Genomic DNA, 20308 nt, shown 5'->3' with positions numbered 1-20308 from the left:
CAGCGGAACAAGTTAGTCCAGAAATCAGCAGATAGTGCACTGAGGGACTCAGATCAGTGCAGGGGAAAATAATGAGTACAACCTGATGAATGGTATCAGGAAATATCTCCTCTTAAAATGCCTTGTGGGTTTTCTGCAGTGGCATATCTGCTCAGCCTCACACTTAAAATTTGAGTGCAGGCTCTAGAGGCAACTTCTTTTCTGGGCAGTAATAACTTGTTCAACTAATTATAAAAGTTCCTGTGGTTTAATTTCTCTTTGAGAGAGCTGACTGGGCTATGGTAGAAAGCAGAATCTAATTAGAAGATCTTCTCTTTGAACCACCTGAGAAAGGTAAATCATACTAAATCTCTGGGTGTTGTCTTTATTTTCTAAAACATTTGTGATGGTGACTATTGTGCTGGGTGGATTTGCAAGACAAGGTGTAATTATTTTGCAGTATTCATGAAGAGAAGTTTAGAGAAAAATTAAAAAGAAGGTTGTGTATCTCCGCTGTGTCCTGGGTTAAAATGAGACCTTGTTATTTACCTCTAGGAATCTTCTGCATTTCAGAATTAACTTTAAACAATATTTTCCAGCCTGAGTGCTGTGGAGAATGAGCATTTCGTAGCAAATCTGAACTTCTTTAACTCTCTGGGTTTTATGAGTTGAAGATACTTACTGTTTCCCAGGAGACAGTTTGTATGAGAAATGAGGAATGTGTCTGCACATGTGCCTTGCCCACTGAAGGCAGACAGATACTTGACAATTTGCTCACTAGAATTTTTACAGCAATGCTTTGTTCATTGAGAAATTCAAGGAACAAGGGGAACAGCCACATTGCTTGAGAAGAACATTTAATATTTTTCCCCATTTGCAACTTGTTTGTTGGTTTTCTGACTTACTAGATACTGGCTTGGGATGATTTGGAGCATTAAATAGCTACCAAAGCCTGAGTGCAGCCCAGCTCTCATTTACATTAGTTGTCCTCTATATGGTGTCTTACATGCACAGATAACAGAGTGTTTGCTGTCAGCTGCATAAAGTCACACAAAAGAGTGTTTGAAAATAGAGGCTGACCCACAACATTTGAATATGAAGGCAAGCTGGGGAGCCGGGCAAAAGATAAATGCAAAACTGTGCCAGATGTTGTTTACTCTCATCATAAATTTTGTTTAATGACCCTTTTGCCTTTCTATTATCTGTTTCATCAACCTGTTACCTGTGTAACACAAACTCTTTGTGCAGATTAAGTTTTTTTACTATATGTTGTGAGAATATGCTGAATATACAAAGCTACCAGAAACCTTTGTTTAGTTAGTGTTTCAATTATTAAGTCATGTCACTACCTCAGGGACTTGTGTCACAGCTTACAATGCTTCCCTCATGATCCACTTTAATCAATCATGATCTTGAGATAAGCCAGATCCATGGAAGTGTTGAGTTTGTTACAAGTGGATGATGTCTTCAAAATAGGAAAATAGTCTATTTTGTAGAATTCTGGATATAGTGACAGACATGCCCGGGAAGCTGAAAAAATGTCTCCACATTTTCTTCCCCCAATTCTGTTAGCCATTCATTAATTGGATTTTTAAAAGCCTGTAACCTTTTATTTTAATTGATTTTTGGAGTGAGGTGGGAAGATACTCTGAATCACTGTGATGACCTTCTTTCTGGTTATTTCTGTATAGGAGTGTAAGGGTAGTTATACTGTGTTAGCTCAGATGTCTAGATAAAAGAGGGGTTTGGGTTTTTTTTCTTTGTTTGTTTATTTTATTTTTGTTTGATTTACTCCTGGTTTTGGTTTGTTAACATTTGTTTGGAGGGTTTGGGTTTTTTGTTTTAGTTTGGGTTTTTTCCCTCCATTACTATCCTAAAATATCTTAAAATTAATTTTCCTTCTTTAATTGCATCTCAGAATTCAGCTGACATTTTCTTCAGATCCCATTTGTGAGTGGTAATTGTCAGTTCAGAGTCCATCACAGAATACATACTGTCATGATCATTTCTTTCTACCTTACACTTATCAGTTACGAATTTCATGATGAAGTCACTGAGTCTCCTGTGACCCCAATGCAGATCTTCACAGGCAGACTTTGCTTTTGTTAGTCTCAACCAAGTAAAATTTTCCATGGTGTTGCATCACTGATCACTGCCTTTTCAACATCATTTGAGAGCAGAGAGTAAGGTACAGGCTTACACCTCATTCCTGCAGAGCTCTGGTGATGACATCTCTGTATTGGAAAAGAAAATAATTTATTCCTACTTTTGCCTCCTATCTTTTAACCAGGTCAGTATCCAGGTGAAGTCCCTCTCCAGATGAATCTCTCTAAGAAAAGAGAAAAGTGAGAAAAGTCACAAATCCCTGCTGGGCATCCACCTTGGTGATATCAAGTGCATGCTTGGCTATAAACTCCTTGCCATCCTCTTCCAATTCACGAGGTAAGACCACAGATCATGTTCATATTGTTGTTTTCTGTCATGGACTTGTCTGAGCAGGAAAGTGCCAGCAAAGCCCCAGTCTGCCTGGGAGCACCAGCTCTGAGCAGTTGGTTGCAATAAGCAGCCACTGATCTCAGGAGGTGCTGATTTTTCTGTTTTCCCCTAGTGACCCACTGCCTTGCAAAACTTGAGTTTGGATAAGCAGCCTTTTCAATGCAAAAAAAATTGTAATTTTACAAAAGCTCATGATTTTAATCAGGCTGATGTTATCCACTCAGGCACTGTTCAGTACTATGCTTAGAGTCTTTCCTCAGCACTTAAAATGATTTTCACATTCCTCTTGGGTTCTGCCTTTTCTATAGCTCTCTGTTAGTTGTTAATTCTGGAGTTAAGAAAGTGCTTTGTTAGGAATAACAAGAAAGGGCATATTCACACCAAAATATATATTTTATGTATTTATGTATTCTTCACCTCCCTCTCTCTATTCCCCTTGGTTGCATAAATGTGTCAGCACTTGTTATAAGGGTCCCTGAATGTTTTACCTCTCCCTTTATGTTTCACCATCCAGTCTGCTGTGTGACTAAATTAGCTCAGGTATTAACAAGGTAGAAAATGTTACTGGGGTGCGTGTATTTCAGACACCACATTATATTCTTCTGTGACATGGCCCTTATATTCTAGTTTACTTATTTGTTATCTTCAGTGCAGTTAATGGAGAAGTTTGCTAAAACCTCAAGATAACACAGATTATTTCCAGGAGATGCCACTCTTCATTGTGTCCATTGCTAGCCAAGGGGTAACAAACACACAGACATCTGTACCTGAGCCCATGGTGATGCTACAACCTTCTCAGAGTGGGATACAGCTGGTAGCAGAGCTCTCCCTGCTGCAACAGGACAGGCCCTCACTTGCAGCAACATTCCTAATTGCTCCCTCACCTCCTGGCTGTGCATTTCCCAATTACCACCAAGAGGAATATTTGAAGTTCCAAGTCAGCTTTTCTCATGGCAGATTTTCAGCACCTCCCTTGTCCCTGATAGGAATCTGCTCAGAACTCTGCTTTCTTCAAACAATTTCTTTCTCCTATTTTGCGTAGGTACAGCTGACTTCAGGCTGCACAGCAAAGTCACCAGGCAAAATGCTGTCCTCAACCACTACAGGTCTCCACTGCCTGTTCCTGCTGGTCTCAGCCTGCTGCCAGATATCACAGAGCTCAAACTTCTATCCATTCTCCTATGTAGTGAGTATCCTTCCTCACCCCCACTGGTTTTCATTGGGTCTCTGCTAGTATCACCCTGATGTTCTCCTTTACACCCACAAAACTTTGGAAGAAGTCAGAATAAGACTGGGGGGAATCTGAACACAGAGTGCGTAAAAGAGATGGAGAAATCCAAAACTGGGCTCTTCATGTTTCTCAGTTTAAAATCTCTCCAGAAGGCACTGAACAAAACACATCTTGTTTCTCACTGTGTTGGTCTGCAAGGGATTTCAGTTGCTGTCCCTGGAGCTAAGTCTGCATAACATATACGTGGGCACTGCTCATGGATGGAATTCACCCATCCTAGGAGAGAGGAACCAAATATATCTAGAAGTGACATGTTTGCAGGTATGACAGGACTGTCTCAACAGCAAGACAAGTGCACATGACCAGAACACTGCTCCTGAGTGATTTGTGTTTAGATGTTGCACATTAACTGAGATTTTACTTTAGTTCCCCACTTTTTCAATAATCCTCACACATCCTTTCTGTTTCAGCAACAGTGTGAATTATGGAAAGCCATTTTGTGCTTCATCCTGTACATGTGTTTATTACCAGACAGTTTCTGCACATTTTTCCCTAACAAAAAAGACAAACAAGCAACAGAGAAACCAAGGTTCTAACCAAATGGAAGTAAATATAATCTGGTAAATCTACCAACTCTTGGTCATCCCAGTTAGTATTAGACCAGACAATATTTCTTTTATTTTCTCCATTGTGAGCAAATGGAGAACCTCCTTCTTTGAGAAAGCTGAAAAAAAAAAGGAAAGGAAATGTGATGAGAAAGGTGTGAACTCCTTAAGCCCTTTCTACAACTACCCCCTGCTTTGGCAAACCAAGATATGTCTGATTGCAGCAGCCCCATCTGCACTTCAGCCGATGTCTAACAGTGGCTAAATATCTAATTTTATCTGTGTTTTGAATTTTATCTGTCTTCATCTCAGCACTTAGGAGTTTTCATGAAAAAAGCAGCACCCTTTTTTTTTTTTTAAGGACAGCCTGTCATGGGACAACCTGCAGATGACTCATTACTTAATGGTGTGAAATATGTGAAGTATTTAGCAACCTAGCAATACCCTTTGGTTGTCTGGGAGAATAACTGAAAAAGGAAACCACTGAGTCTGAACCTGGAGGTCACAGGCCACTTTCTGTAATTCCTGCAGCCAGCCTCTGACACGAAGGTACCATCCCAGCAGTGCATAAAGTGCCAGCACTCCTTGGGATCCCCACCCCAGCACAGCTGTGATACAAAACCCAGCTCTAATCACACACCAGATGGTTCCTTTATGTAAAGAGACAACTCAAGAGTTGCCAAGCTATTCACCCTTTCTGTAAATAAAGGTTTCAATAGGAACCAAAAAACTGGCAAAGCTGCAAATTTCCTGCCTGCATCCTGGTCTTTCTTGCTAACGGTGGTGCCAATGTATTTTTAGGGCACAATTTAAAAAAAGATAAGATGTTCTGAATCTCAGTTAGCTGCAGCCTGTGTAAACCCAGCCATAGTGAAATGGTGCTACCCCTGCCATGGTCAGCTGTGTGTTACTGATGGCCCCAGAATGACCCAGCAAGTGAGCTGGAGCCAAGGCTTTTCAATCCCCTTTCTCTCCTGCTCAGGCTGGCTCTGCTGCTGCAGAGGTGGGAGCTCAGAGCAGAGGAAAGCAAAAGGTGACCAAAGTCCAGTTTCTGGATTCAAAGGCTGAGTGCCAGGTTATCCAAGCAGTCCTGGGCTTTCTCTTGGAAGATAGAAATTTTCTGTTTAAAGTGGAAGATGGGGTGGGAGGTTGGAGAGGTCAGGCCAAGAGTAGTGAGAAAAAAAATATCTATGTCAGTAATTTGTTCACTAATTTCTTTTGCCAACAACAGCAGCTGAAGTTTCACTTTGTTATTGTCTCAGAGCTTCACCTTTTTTTTTTTTCCCCACAGATTGAAAGCACACTAGGGCAAGAAAGCTTCTACCCAGAGATGCAAAGGCAGAAGCGAAACAGTACGTACACAAATGTATGGGAACAGGTTTCTAGTGGGCCCAGGGTGAAACCACTGTTGGGGACAGCATCTCTTGATGTACTGAACTGGGAACATCAAGGACGAGGTGTGGTTGTGGTTTAACCCCAGCCAAGCACCACAGTGCCACTCGCTCACCCTCCCTCAGTGTGATGGGGAACAAAATCAGGAGGATAAAGTGAGAAAACTCCATGAGATAAGATAAAGACAAGATAATCCTATATGGCTCAGTCTGTGGTTGGCAACTCATCAATTTACTGACTCTAAGGAGAGAAGGGATGAGACAGCTCTTCTATGAATACATTATGTTATTTGTATCAGCTTCCTATGCTCTGACACCAAAGAAATGTTCTTTTGTCAGACAAGGAGCAGATAGAACAGAAGCAGAATATCTGCTGAGTGGGAAGCAAGAAGAGTCCCTAAGCAGAATGCCTCACTAAGCTACCATTAAATAGCAACAAAAACCCCAAATGCTAAGCTAGAGGCCATCAGTTTGTGATTTACCCTCAAACACAGCTTTGCAGTCTCATTCTATTTCTCTTTCAGTGCATATTCTTGACCTCCCCGCTCCGGAGTACATTGTTTATATTGAAGTAAGCCTGCAGGATTCATCTTATCTGGAGCCACTCAAAGACTATGTCAAAAACATTTATCTTCTAAATAATATTTCAAATGTACAAACAACAGTTTCAAACATCAGCATTACAACAGGTGGGTTGGTTATTGATTTGTTTATTGTGGATAATGTGGGGTTTTGATGTCTCCCACTTTTGCCACCCATCATGCTTCAGAATCAGCAAAACTGAACCATATCTGCTTCTGCTGAAAGACCTAGCAAGGCTGAAGCTGTAGCACACAACAGCATATTTATCTGTCTCTCACCACTCCTCTTTTTATAATGTTGGCATTAGGAATAACTCTGAATGCTTTTCCTAAGGAAGGGACAAAGCCAGAGGAAGTCTGAGCTAAAGAATTTTGTTTCAGTTTGGCTAGCAAGCAGTCTGAGTTACTTTCAAGTTTCAGGAAGCTGTGACAGCAGTTATCAGACTGTTTACTTCCCTCCTCCTGTATCTGGAACCTAGATGGCTGTAGGAGGCTCTGACCCTGACAGAAACAAGCTGCATGAGATAGAGCTCACTTAACCTATTCTTATAGGGCAAGATACCAAACAGGTGTTATTACATGAGTTGTGGTTGTGCAACATCACATCTGAGTAATACAGCAGAGCATATACAAATGCATCAAGCATTTAAAACATCAGAGGAGATTTGATACCTTCTTATCACTGAGGCATCAAGCAGTGAAAGGAAGTGTTCAGCAGTTCCCAAAACAACATGCAAATGAATCTTATAAAGGCCTTCAGGATCGCATGTAATGTGTGAAAATCAATTTGTTAATATCTTACTTTGCCAATGACACATTAAGAGCAGAAAAAGTTACAGTGATGTGTGCTCTGTTTTGCCTTTTTATTCTTTTTGGAGAGTCACTTGGGGGGTGATTTTTGTTTTTTTGTTTATTTGTTGATTTGGTTTGGTTTATTAGTTTTGGTGGTTTTGTTTTTGGGTTGGTTGGGGAGGTTTGTGGTTTGCTTTTTTGGTTGGTTGGTTGGGGTTTTTTTAGTTGGTTTTTTTTTCTTCTTTTTTTTTTTTTTTTTTTTTTTTTTTTTGTTGGTTTCTGGCTTTTTAGTGCTTTAAAGCACTTAGTGATAATGCTACCTTCTCTCACACAACATCTGCCAGGGGACAGAACAACCAGAACAACATAACACCTCATTAGCCACTGGGACTCTGAATGATCTTGCCCTTACAATCTTTATAAGCCTATACACTTGCTTTCAGCTCAGGTGGCATAAAAATATCCAGTCTGAAAAGTATTATGGCACCCTGGCCAGTATGCCAGGTAAATTTTTAGGATCAGACTTCACATCTCCATTCAATTACTTAAAAGTAATTTATCAAATCTTTCCCTGTATCACTCTGGTTCCCATTTCTTGTTAGTCATTTACAATTAGTACAGTAAAATTTGCAAGGTGTCAGATCATCATTTTGGCATCATTCAAATGAACTCACAAGAAGGGCAAATTTTTTAGATCCTTGTCATGAAGACACAGAAAGGTAAATATTTATCTTGCAATAGCTGTGCCCCCTTTACCATTCTCATGGTATTTCTCTGACTGTCTGACTCCAGCCTGCCGGCCCAGTGGTGAGAACAGCGGCTGCTGTTCCTGTGAAATTGGATATGCCTGGCCCAGCACTGTGTGCAGTGATGTGATGCCCTGCCCTTCTCTGAGCCTGGAACCAGCCCTGCCCTGTGCCTACACGCAGAAATTGCCTTTCTATGGACCCTACTGTGAGCCCCAGACTGAAGGTGAGGAGAGACAGGGCAGAACTTCATTGCTGTGCAGCTCACACACTGCTTAGAGGTCAGAATAGAGATAAAAGGTGTGATGAAAAAGCACATCAGGACTGAGCTGGCAGCCACACAGCCTGTGAATGTGGAAAGTCTGCAGAGATGGTCGAAAGCTCTTCTCCTTGTGATATGGGCCCACTTTGACCCAGACACTTGCAGATATTTAGTTGTATTTGGAGCCCAAACTCCTGGAGTCACTCCCATGCCATTTTGGGGCTTTCAGCTTTTGCTGAGCAAAGAAAGTTTCATCTCATCAAATCTGCAACAGATTTTCACCTCATAAGCATTGTTTTTTATTATTTTGCATTTATTTTTATGTCTTTCCTTACAGAGTCATGTGGTATGGGAGAGCCCATTGTAATGAGTATGTCAGTCAGACTTGACTCAGACTTCCAGGACGATCTCAAGCATCCTTCCTCTCTGTTATACCAAAAATACAAAGCGGACCTAGAAGAAGCAGTAATTACTTTACTTTTTTTTATCTCTGAAGGTCGAGAGCCCCCTAAGTAATGTGGTGTTCACCCCAAGTGCCTTGGTGGTCAGTGTCTCTGTGGGAAGCTGGGAGGTGGGCAGCAGTGGGGCAAAATGACTTTCATCACTTTGTGATGAAAGTGATGTGGGGCAAAGCGGGGCAAAGCTGACTCCATTGATGGCAATAAAAATATTCCCATTTATTTTAATACACTGGGAAGTATTTAGGGACCTTTTGTATATACAGCATGAAAAAAAATCCTATTATTGGTCCTAGCTAAATCCATGTGGGTACACATGGAATAAAACCATGAACAGAAATTAGTTCCATGACACCAGGAGAGTACCAGGCCTGTTGTACGAGATATGCTATATGTCCTTACTCACATCAGGAATGGAGAGTTTCCTATTTTAAGCACACTGCAGTAATACATAGAGGACTTACACTATCTCATCTGTCTTTGTTTACAGTTTAATGCCAGCTACAGATGTTTACCAGGCTTTGTATCAGCAATAGTAACAGATTTTAGGTAAGTAAATAATTTAATTTTTTCCTGTAAGACACAAATCTTCCTCAAAGAGACACAAGTCAGCAAAGGTTGCATTCACTCTGCCTAGAACCCACCCCCAGCATGCACACACTGAATAACAAAATAATCGCTGCAAAGCAAAGCCCAAGTATGAACATGGAAATGGGATTGTGGGTAGGATTCATGACTGTGCAAAAGTCCAAGAAACACAATCATTCCCCATCTGGAGCAAAGCCTTTTATGGAAAAGACTGAGCCCCACCCAAAGGGTAAAAGAATGCAAATAAACCTATCATCACTGCCTAGGCCATAAGGAAGGTGAATAGTACATAGTACATCGACTCTGGATACAGGCTTGGATAAAAGAGACATTGCTGCTGGCCACACATATTTAAATGCAGCTTCATTTTAGGTTTCTAAGTAAAGTTTACTAGAAATAAACATCAGACAAGAAAGGTGACACATAAAGATGTTTCTTTTTAGGGAAGAGCTGTAGCACAACTTTCTAGTATAACAGAGCAAGTCTTGAGTCCCAAGAGGAGTCTCCGCAGGGGAGTCCTGTGAGGTCTTCCCATCCATGCAAGATGGGTCACCACAACACAGAAAACCACTAATATACAAGGATATTTAATTCTGTTATTCATCTCATTCTTGTATCTGTTTAGCCCTGGAAGTGTTTTTGTGAACTTTGAAGTAAGAACAGGAGCAGCAAGCTTCGCTCAGGTTGGACATTCCAACAGAGCTGTGCCACAGTTTCTGGACTCATCGTACCAGCTAAACCCATTCACCTTCACAAGAGTAATCACTAGTAAGTTTAAAGCTCTCAGTATTTTCCTTCAGCCTTTACTTTAGAATGTTTTTGCCTGAATCATGTAGCTGCCCTATACTGTTGATGATTTTCAAGAAACAGGTATTTCTTAGCTGTTTCATTTTATCCTGTGTTACCAAAGCTTAGGTCCTTCATGAGAGGACCATGCATGAAGTACCTCCTATGAAAAACCAAAGACTTCCAGCTACTCCACTGATCAGTTATTGGTTGGACTTGATTATTTCAGGGGTCTTTTCCAGCCTAAATGATTCTAAATGATCCCTGGTGTGGTTCAGTCCAGGGGAGAGATTGAACACCCTTAATTCACCTCCAGAACTGAGACAGTTCTAAGAATGTCAGGCTGCCAGCACTTCCTACTCTTTAAAGCAAAACATAAAACTCTTGCAGTTTACATGACAACACATTCCCTTTGGCTTCCTTGGCACATTTTCCATGCTGCTGCTGGACAGTGTGTTACAATTCAGCTGCTGATCAAGTGCCCTAGAGCTGTTCTGCTCTCAGTGCACCGAGTGCTGGACTGTCTGTCTCAGAGGATTACTTCAACCTGGTTGCTTCTCCTCCCAGCTTATCTAATTAGAAAGTAGTAGTGGTGATAAAAATATTTCTAACTCTGCATAAAACCTTCTGGAATTTTTAGCTGAGAAAGATACTAAAAGAATATGTTGAGGGCAAATCCCATGGCCTGTATCAGAGGTGGTACCCTGCAGCTGATGTGAAGCACCCCCTGGGACCCCCTATAAGATGAAAGACACCATAAGGATGTGAGCTGAAGTGAGAATAATGTAGAATGTTGATCTCTGTCTTCCCAGATCAGACAAACTTCACCGTGAAACCCTCAAACATTTTTGAAGGGGACACAGTAAGACTGACCTGTGAGATAAATTCAACATTTGCCAACGTGACCTGGTATCACTTTGGCCAGACCATCTCAGCCGGCTCCCGGTACTCAATAGAGACAGTTTTAGCATCCAGAAGATCAATTCTTAAAATTACCAACGTTACCACAAAGGATTCTGGTATGATTTTCCATTGTTAAAACAGGAGATGTAAATCTTTATTGTGGCTAGTTCTATAAAAAGCAAAGATGAATGCAATGGAAATGTGAAAATTACATTGCCCCTCATAATTTTATTATTTTCATTAATGATCTATGTATTGACTGGCATTGCCAGTAAGATGTGAACTGACTGAAGTGATTGTATGTGACTGGGTGTTCTAAGTGCCAGGCTTCATTATCGTACCAGGGGAGATGGTGGTGTCTGCATGGCTGTGAGGCCTTTCCACCCTTTTGGTGTGGTGACTGGAGACTGTGGTTGAATTTGTCCTTAGTGCCCTCCCCCCTGCACACACATGACCTAACTAAATCAGAGCTCAGAGTTACAGTTTGGCATGTTTAGGGATTTTTGAAAACCAGAAATAGGTAAACTGGTGGCATCTTTCTGGGCGGATCTATCAGGGGAATTATTACGTATTATCAAAGTGTGTGCTCAATTTTCCACTCAGTTCATGTCTTTGGACCATGAATTTTACGTTCAACTTCAAAAAGGGTAGCCTGTGACCAGGTATTTGGGCACACAAATGCGAGGTAGAAATAGTGGCTCTAAAATTCTTTGGACTGAGGATGCACTGAATCTTGGTGTTTCCACTCCTATGTAAGTGGTCTGCTCATCTGGCTATCCCACTGGGGAAGGGAAAGCCACATACTTAAAATATGGGGGAAACATGGATCTCTGATTGCCAATCTCAAAACCAAGCCTGGCTGCGTCCAGGGGACTCCTGCCTGAGAGAGGGGCTGCTAAAGAGAAAGGGACCTGGGGGTCCTGGTTGGTGGCAAGCTGAATGTGAGTCAGCAGTGCCCTGGCAGCCAGGAGAGACAGCCACAGCCGTGTCCTGAGGGAGCACCAGGCACAGCACTGCCAGCCAGGCAAGGCAGGGGATTGTCCTGCTCTGCTCTGGGTTGGGGAGGCCTCACTTCAAGTCCTTGGGGACAGTTTTGGGCACCAAAATACAAAAAAGTCATCAAGCTATTGGAGAGAGTCCAAAGGAGGCCGCAAGGATGCTGAAGGGCCTGAAGGGGAAGCTGTATGAGAAGGAGCTGAGGTCACTTGGTCTGTTCAGTCTTGAGGAGATGGAGGGGAGACCTCATTGTGGTCTTCCACTTCCTCATGAGGGGAAACAGAGGGGCAGGTACAGATCTGTTCTCCCTGGTGAGCAGGGACAGCACTCAAGGAGGTGGCATGAAGCTGAGTCAGGGGATGTTTTGGATAACTGAGAAAAGTTTTTCACCCAGAGGGCGGCTGAGCACTGGAACAGGCTCCCAAGGGCAGTGGTAACAGCACCAAGCCTGAGAGTTCAAGAAGTGTTTGAACAATGCTCCCAGGTACATGATGTCACTCTTGGAGTGTCCCGTGCAGGGCAAAGAGTTAGGCTCAATGATCCTGATCAGTCTGTTCCAACTCAGCATATTCTGTGATTCTGTGATAAATACTCTGCTCTGTTTGGCTGTGCCTTCTGAGCAGCTTAAGAGCCTCCACTCCAAAGCAATTCTGGTGGAGTCCACCCTGGGCACCCCTCTGTCACCTATTCTCTGTAGGAATCTTTTTACCATGCTGCCAGAAGGATTACGGCCAATATACACCAGCAACCCAATAGCACCTACTCAGCCTGATTTGAAGTATTTTGGTCCAAGAATACTGATCTCAAGTACCCATCAACAGTGAATCCTAATCTAGATACATTTGGCACCAGGGGTCTGCAGAAAGCATTCTTGCAGGTGACCTGAGGGTGGATATTGATCAGCAAACTGCAGAGCAGGGACATGTGAGAAGCAGATGTGGAAGTAGTTCCTAATTCCAAAAGAGAGGCAAACTGAGCAAAAACTGTTGTTTATGCTTTACAGGTTCCTACAGTTGCGTGTTAGTAATGAACAGTCTGTATCACACAGAGATACACAATGCCACAGAAACAATATCTGTCTTTCCACTACATGTCACTCCAAACTTTGAGGACATCGATGTCACATGCAACAGTCCTGAAGTGCAGGCAAAGGGTCTTCGGCTGTCCTGTTGCATTGACAGACACTTGACATCGCTTAAGGTTTCCTGGAAAGTAAATGGAACAATCAACATTACAGGTAAGATTAACAAAAGGTTGTCTTTCACGTGCTAGGTTTGCTCACTGCTCAAAGGTCTCCTCCTAAGCAGCTGCCTGAAATCCTAGGATGAATGCAGGGTATGCTCCAAAGGTGTAAGTGGCAGGAGGAAGGACAGACTCTGTATGTGTTGTGCAGGTGCCAGTGGGGTTTCAGGCATCTCCATATATTGATGCGTTAAACCTGGATGGATGGAAACAGCTGCCTGGACCAGCAACACAGAAAGTTTATTTCTGCATGTTCTAATTTTGAGAGCAAGGATGAGTGCCTCACTCTGTACTGCTATCTCTGGAAACACCCCTGGGGTGCAAAGATCTTTCATGTACCACACACTGAGATTTGGCAGTCGTGAGGTACAAGTGCTGCACTGTGAAACAGCTTCAATACAGATAACTATGAGCACTGTTTGCCTTTCCACCTGGAGCTGTGATATTTCACAAACCAGTTGAGTCAGAGGCATCCCGTAAGGCCTTCCAATATAAAGAGTTAACAAGGCACCAAGTAAATGTGCTACAAAGAGCTACAAAGCAACATGAACTGAAATGCTTATTAATGTCTATGAATCATCACCCTAAATGGTCTATTGCCCCTCTTAATATTTTATGACCGTGCAGTAACTGTTTATTGTTAACTACCAGCCACAAATGAGACTTTGCAGAAAGCAGGACAGCAAGCTGAGATAAAATCTTCAAAGCTCATGCACACAGTCACTTTCTCAGAGGACAGTTACCAGAGTGCAGCAGTGCTTGCAGGGAGAGGGGATCCTGGCCCACTGCAATGGGCTGTTTTACCCCTGATTCCCTGTGGCCAGGCTTTTCCCCAGGAACTCTGCTCTCATGTCACCTGCGCTGTCAGCTGCAGCGTGGGACAGCTTTAGTGCTCACAGCTAAACCAGCACTCTTCAGATTTTAAGTTGAATGACTGTCAAGTACCTCCATATTTTTATTTCAAAATTAGACATTAAAATCTGCAGTGTTTACTTACCTTTACTCATCCTAAATATCACAAATAGGATTAGGCTTAACCAGAATACTCTTCATTTTGGTTGACCCTGAGATTTCCAAGCAGTGTGGTTGCGTTCTGACTGGTTTTGGCAGGAGGAATCTCAGCAAAGGGCTGAATGCTGCCACTCTGTGAGTGTTGCCAGGTAAAAGATGTGAATGAACTTTAGCAATGACAAGTTAAAAGTGCCATGATGCCAATTACATACAAACCCACAGGGGTTTCCATGGCTGGAGTAATTGCTTGTGCTGTCCAGAGGTATTTTTGGACATCCGTAGCCCTTCAAACAATGCCTATTTCTCCATAGGAGTATCCATCTTGAGTGGAAACTGCACTGAATACCAGCTCAACATCAACGAGTCACTGTGCCCCCCTGATAAGTCAGGTGCAGTGACCACATACACGTGTGAGATGGAGACGGGGCACGGAGCCAGGCGTGCTCAAAGCATCAGAGTCACGTACCTGCGGAAAGGTGAGGGGCAGGCACCTGTGACAGCACAACAGCTCTGTAATGCATAGATGCATTAATACAAATTCTTACACAGAATTTGTAAGAAAATGATTAAAAGTAACTCTCACTAATGTGACTTTTGTCCTGTGTTGTCTCAGCCCACATAACAGTATCTTCAAGCACAAACTCAACAGTTTCAGAGGGATATGAGTTCAATGTAACATGCAAAAGTGATGTGAGCAATTATGACAGCATCAGTTGGAAAATCCAGTCTGGAAATGACACAAAAACAGTGGACTGTGATATGTGCATCAAAAATAGCAAAATACCAGCCGTGTCTGTGCTCACAGTGAAGTCTGCCTCACAGGCCTGGAGAGGTGAGTAAATATGGTCTCATTGGCTGCAAAGGCAATGAAACCTCTGTACCAGATCATTTACAGCGTCCCTAGCCCTGCAAATCACTGTGCAGCCTGGCCACAATAAATAAAAAGCCCTTTGAGTTAAAATTTTAAGTGTTGGAGGACAGCAAGACTTGGTGTTGCCAACAGCACTGTTTGTTCAGCATTCATGACCACGCAAAAGCTGAGGAGCACTTCTCTTGACTGAAACATGGTTTTGTATCACTTCTTTTAGGCACCTACATCTGCACATTCTCCCAGAAAAGCCTGGACAGTTCTGCCAACATTACCATTGAGGTGATTTCCTTGCCCCTGAAGCAGAACATCCTGATAGACCCCATTGCAACATCGATACACTGCCAAGTGCCACATGCCCTCGAGTGCTGCATAAGTGCAAAGACCGTGAGAGACTACAGCGTTACATTTTTGGTTCAACAAAATGAATTTCAAGTTGGTAAGACACAATAAACTTGCAGAATCATCAGTTTCACTCTGTGTCACAGCCCAGTCTCTGGTTTTTTTTTTTTTTTTAACTTAGGTCTGTGTAAACAAGTCATACATACTTCTTTCATGACAAGAGCACTTCTGAGGGTGCAAAAAAAGGGAAATTGACTTTTTTTTAGGATGTTGAGCATGCCTGGGGAACATGTCTGGGATTAATACTGAACTGAAGTCACTGCTATAGTGATAAATACCTAATAGGTAAATTCAATGTTTGGTTTGACTTGCCAGGCAGGGAGAAGTGAGCATCCTGACCCTTCTTCAGATTGGAAATTGCTGAACTCCTTTTATTTGCTTTTTTCTTCCATTCTGACACTTTTTAAAATGAACACTGAGAAAACATTACTTAAGAAAATTTACTAATTAATGAAGAATGTCGAGTAACCCATTAAGAATACAATTCAAAAAACTACTCCATTTTCTTCTAGGATACAGGAGGCACATCTTTAGCAATACAAAAGCCTACACTTCTAAGTCTTCAAATTTAAAACAATTCTTCAATTTCTCTGACATGTTTTTAGATACTATAAGTTTTCAAGTGAGTTGTTTTTTATATAGTAAAAAAATACATATTTTCAAGTGAGTTACAAAACTGTTAATTTGAAAAAAAGAAAAAGCAAATGCTATCTACCAAAAATAACTCAGCAAGCATGCAGGAATGCAAAAACAACAGGCTGAGGAGTAAAGCAAGTGGAGGCTGAGGAGACTTTCAGTAGCTAAGAAAAAGGCAAGGATGTGGTTGGAAAAGACTGCAGCTGGAGACTCACCCTCGGGCACAGGCATTCTGAAAAGCTGTGGGAGAGTGGCACAGATCCTGAATTCCAAAAAACCATATAAGAGCAGCCAAATACTAGCCCAGCCTAAATGAAACACCTGTGGTAAAGGCAGAAAGAGTATTCTCAAAAATTATATTCAAAGCAAATTTTGGTTACTGTACAGTGAAGGGGGTTTGGGGAGAATTTGCTCACACAGCAGTAAATGAGAAAGTATTGATCATGCAGCAGCTGCCAGGTTTATTACAAAGGGAGTAAGACATAGAGATCAGCATACAGAGAAGGAGCTTTTTCACAAAGGAAAGTTGGTTTTTTTCCTAGTACACACAGAAAATGAAGTTTTGCCAATGCTTTCTGCTGGTTTTAGTTGTCTGACCCCAAATCTGTGTTACCTGTCTTCATCTATCCATACAGAGAGCAAGAAAAAAGACAATTTGTTTTGCTACATATACAATTACACAGAAAAAGAATGTGACAAAGAGAAAGAGATTGTGGCATATTGCAGATTTATCAACCGCATCGGACAGGGAGTTGACAGTGAACAAATAAGACTGCACTTGATACCTGGTAAGGAAAAAAGTTACTGTTTATATTTGTTATATAGGACATTACAATATCTTTGTTAAATCACATGCCACAAATTCATCACCAGTGACATCTAACAGAAACACTTTTTGTTATCCAAGAACTTTTGTCTCCTTTTCTGGTGGGAAATTTTTACGCATAGAGGAAAATACCAGTTTTGATCTAATTAAAAAAAAAGAAAAAAAAGGACAAGATGTGTTTGCTGTATTTGAGAATGGACCCAGCATGTTCCAAAGCAGTGACAGATTAGTCACTGCTGCAGGCTGCACCATCAAGCTTCATCCCCTGTGTTGAATTGTGGTCATGCAGCTCCCAGCTTGCTCCAACAATTCAGCAAGGATCAAAGACTGTGGTGCCTCATCAGGCTCAGGCGGACAGCCTGTGGGAGGGCATTTCCACTTTGAACACAAGAAGGGCAACCTCTGTGAGGTGCTGCAGAGACCAGGGCAGCTTCCAGTCAGCTCTGCAGGGAACGTTTGGTAATTAGAATTCAGCATTGCTAAATCCAGCTTTGATGTTTAGTTCTGACAAGAGTTTGGATATTGGAGCTCTTTTATTCTAAATTGGAAAGGAAGAAATGTTGCACATCCCCCCTGATGCAGAAATTTTCTTTTTTCTGCAGCAGTGGTACCTACAGTTGAATCACTGTATCTGCCAGATTTCGCTCTCTTAGGCAATAAATATGCAGACACTTTAATTACTTTAATCACTTTAATCAGCAGATACTTACTGATATGACTAAGCCAATCAAAGACAATTAGCAACACCCACGTTTCATCAAAAAGGTGTTGAAGCCTCACTGTCAAGGTCTTAATGAATTTCCTGTTAGTTCTACAGCAGTACTGAGTACCTTAACAGAATAAATTTTCTATGAATTATTGCTCACTTAATGGTCAATATAATCCCACTCCAGCTCTGTCTAACCTTGCAGTCTAACAGATAAATCTAAGTCTTTGGGTGTTGGTTTGTTGATTTGATTCAGTACTCAAAAATTGGAGCTTTATTAGATTTCTTTCTTAATTTCCTGATTCATAAAAATTAGGAATGTGAGACATATACACCCTGAAAGATCATAATTAATGAAGACAGTAAGCTGAAATCCTAATTTAAAGATCTTTGAACAGATCACAAGTTTTGTGGGGGAAATTCATTCATCTCCCTGCTAATTTTCTATCTGTCTGCTCTCTGTACAGGTAAGAAAATTTCCTGCTCGGACAGCTTGGGCATTGGAACAGAAGGGGCCATATTAATAAAGCCATGCTGTGATGTCAAAGATCCGAAAGGTTTCACTCGAGGCAATATAACTTACCAGTGCATCAACAGCTCATGGAAGGTTTTAAGGAATGATTGCCTGTCTGGACCGATAAACGACCTGCTGAACAGTGCTGAGGTAACACTCATGGCTTTGTGGAGGTTGGGGCGGGGAGAAAGAGCAAAAATGTTGGCTGCATGATTTTTGCTTATCATAATCTAAAATATATGAAGCATTTAAAAATTTCTTTCAAAAGAAAGAATGAAGAATGTTTGGCTATATTTACAGCAGCCAGCAAAAGAGCCAAGGCCCCTCCCAGGACACAGAGGGCCTGAGGCACTGCATGGAAAATGTCCATACACATGAATGCTCTGCTCCCAGGCAAGGTGACCTTGTCCATGGCATCCATAAGGAGCAGCTCCTGGCCTGGAGCATTCCCTGAGCTGTGCTCAGGGACAAGCCCAGAGCATGTCACAGAGCACACCAACAGTGAGGCCATAGGAACAACTCCGGGCCACTGCCCAGCCTCATCCCCAGGCCCTTCTTATAGTGCCCATACCCTTGGCCACTGCACTTCACAATGCGTGCCAGGACTTGGTTTTCAGCCTTGGCATCATCCCACAGTGCTCGTCCCACCCACAAACCATCCAGAGTCACCTTTCTCTAAGCCAGGTTAGAGGATTTCATATGTGATGTGCTGTTATCTTCTGTTCCAGTCCTTGGTCAGCAGCCCTGAAGCAAAAGCTCAACTACCTTCCTACCTTGCACAGCTTCAGGAACAGACAAAAAAGGAGCTAACCACAATAAACAATTCTTCAGCAAACCTAGGTGCAATTGTTACCATCCTGGATATGGTCTCCTCTATCCCAGTTGAGGCAGAGGAGCCCACTATGCAGGTAAGGTTTTATTTTATGTCTTATCTACACCTACCAAGCCCTTTGGCCCCTTTTGTCAGAGGGGATGATGTTCTCCCTGAAGAAGTTTCACACTTGCTTAGGATCAAAATTAGGAAAGTGTTCAGGGAATGAAATGAAGTGACAGCAAAGATACAGAGAAGTTTATGAAAACTCAAAATTATGAGGACAAGGAGTCTATGCATGAAAGAGAAGCTGCTGTAAGCTTAGCAACTAGAAATATTTTAGGAACAGATGGACATCTCCAACATTCTAAGACAGGAAAGGACAAGGGATGATGGATAAAAAATTGGACATGAGCCACCAACGTGCTCTTGCAGCCCAGAAACCCAAACATGTTCTGGGCTGCTTAACAAGGAGTATGACCAGCACTCCTTGACAGGGAGGTGATTCTGTCCCTCTGCTCTGGTGAGATCCCACTTGGATTACTGCATCCACCTCTGGGGTCCTCAGGGCAAGAAGGATGTGGGCATGCTGGAATAGGTCCAAAGGAGGGTCACAGAAAAGGTCAGAGGGCTGGAGCAGGTCTGCTATGAGGACAGGCTGAGAGAGTTGGGGTTGTCCAGCCTAGAGAAGAGAAGGCTCAGGGAATAACTTATTGCAGCTTTTCAATACTTAAAGGGAATTTATAAAAAGGCTTTTTATCAAGGCCTGTAGTGACAGAACAAAGAACAATGGTTTAAATTGAAAGAGGGCAGGTTTGGATTATGTATTAGGAATAAATTGTTTACTGTGAGGGCAGTAAAGCACTGGAATAGATTTACCAGAGAAGTTGTGGATTCTCCAAATCCTGGAAGAGTCCAAGATGAAGCTGGATATCCCTGCCACCTGGAAGGGAGGTTGGACTGGATGATCTTTAAAATCTTCTGTGATTCTGTGATTCCATGAGTAGAAGCAGGAATAGAAAAAAGGTTGAAATAGGAATAGGGAGAGTAAATTCCAGGAACCATGATCAAGCAAGGAAAATAAATTGGATTTAACAACAAATGAATAACAAAAGAAACCTTAGAAATAATTGGGAACCTTGATTATGAGGTCCAGAGGAAAAGCACTGCTCTTCTGAACAAAAAAGTGCAAAAAGGTTTGATAGTTTGTAGACAGAGAGCCCTGCATGAGACACCAAGAAATCAAAGACAGCACGAACACTGAGAAAGAAAGGAAAGAATGATGGAGATGCCCAAAATGCTAAATAATGCCAAAATGCCAAATAATAGATTAAAAAATAGTCACACAGCTCTGCTTTTGGAAACCTTAACTTGGAAACAGAGTATGCAGAGGGTTAACAACTGAAGACTTGACATAGACTGAGCAAAATAAGAAAATGCTGGGCTTTTTCAAAAGGCATTTCTAGGACCACACATAA

The 20308-nt window shown here is 42.0% G+C and overlaps 1 protein-coding gene across 5 annotated transcripts in view; it reads left to right on the top strand.

Moving 5' to 3' along the window:
• Positions 1 to 20308, top strand: part of ADGRF5 (adhesion G protein-coupled receptor F5) — a 46625-nt gene that overhangs the window by 19986 nt on the left and 6331 nt on the right. For 4 of the 5 annotated variants that reach the window (XM_021529759.3, XM_021529758.3, XM_085574434.1 and 1 more), the window contains 16 exons: positions 2270 to 2421; positions 3518 to 3661; positions 5603 to 5663; positions 6227 to 6391; positions 7868 to 8047; positions 8421 to 8548; positions 9032 to 9090; positions 9755 to 9897; positions 10728 to 10934; positions 12818 to 13051; positions 14379 to 14543; positions 14681 to 14899; positions 15156 to 15374; positions 16609 to 16761; positions 17973 to 18169; positions 18748 to 18927. In XM_021529759.3, the coding sequence (XP_021385434.3) occupies positions 3560 to 3661; positions 5603 to 5663; positions 6227 to 6391; positions 7868 to 8047; positions 8421 to 8548; positions 9032 to 9090; positions 9755 to 9897; positions 10728 to 10934; positions 12818 to 13051; positions 14379 to 14543; positions 14681 to 14899; positions 15156 to 15374; positions 16609 to 16761; positions 17973 to 18169; positions 18748 to 18927 (2412 nt within the window). In that variant the 5' untranslated portion in view covers positions 2270 to 2421; positions 3518 to 3559. Of the gene's footprint in view, positions 1 to 188; positions 334 to 2269; positions 2422 to 3517; positions 3662 to 5602; positions 5664 to 6226; positions 6392 to 7867; positions 8048 to 8420; positions 8549 to 9031; positions 9091 to 9754; positions 9898 to 10727; positions 10935 to 12817; positions 13052 to 14378; positions 14544 to 14680; positions 14900 to 15155; positions 15375 to 16608; positions 16762 to 17972; positions 18170 to 18747; positions 18928 to 20308 lie in introns of those variants that run through there. The other variant, XM_085574435.1, reaches the window with a different exon arrangement.

The sequence above is a fragment of the Lonchura striata genome, chromosome 3, assembly GCF_050655825.1.
Source record: "Lonchura striata isolate lonStrDom1 chromosome 3, ASM5065582v1, whole genome shotgun sequence".
NCBI lineage: Eukaryota > Metazoa > Chordata > Aves > Passeriformes > Estrildidae > Lonchura > Lonchura striata.
This window is presented reverse-complemented; position numbering and strand designations above follow the sequence as displayed.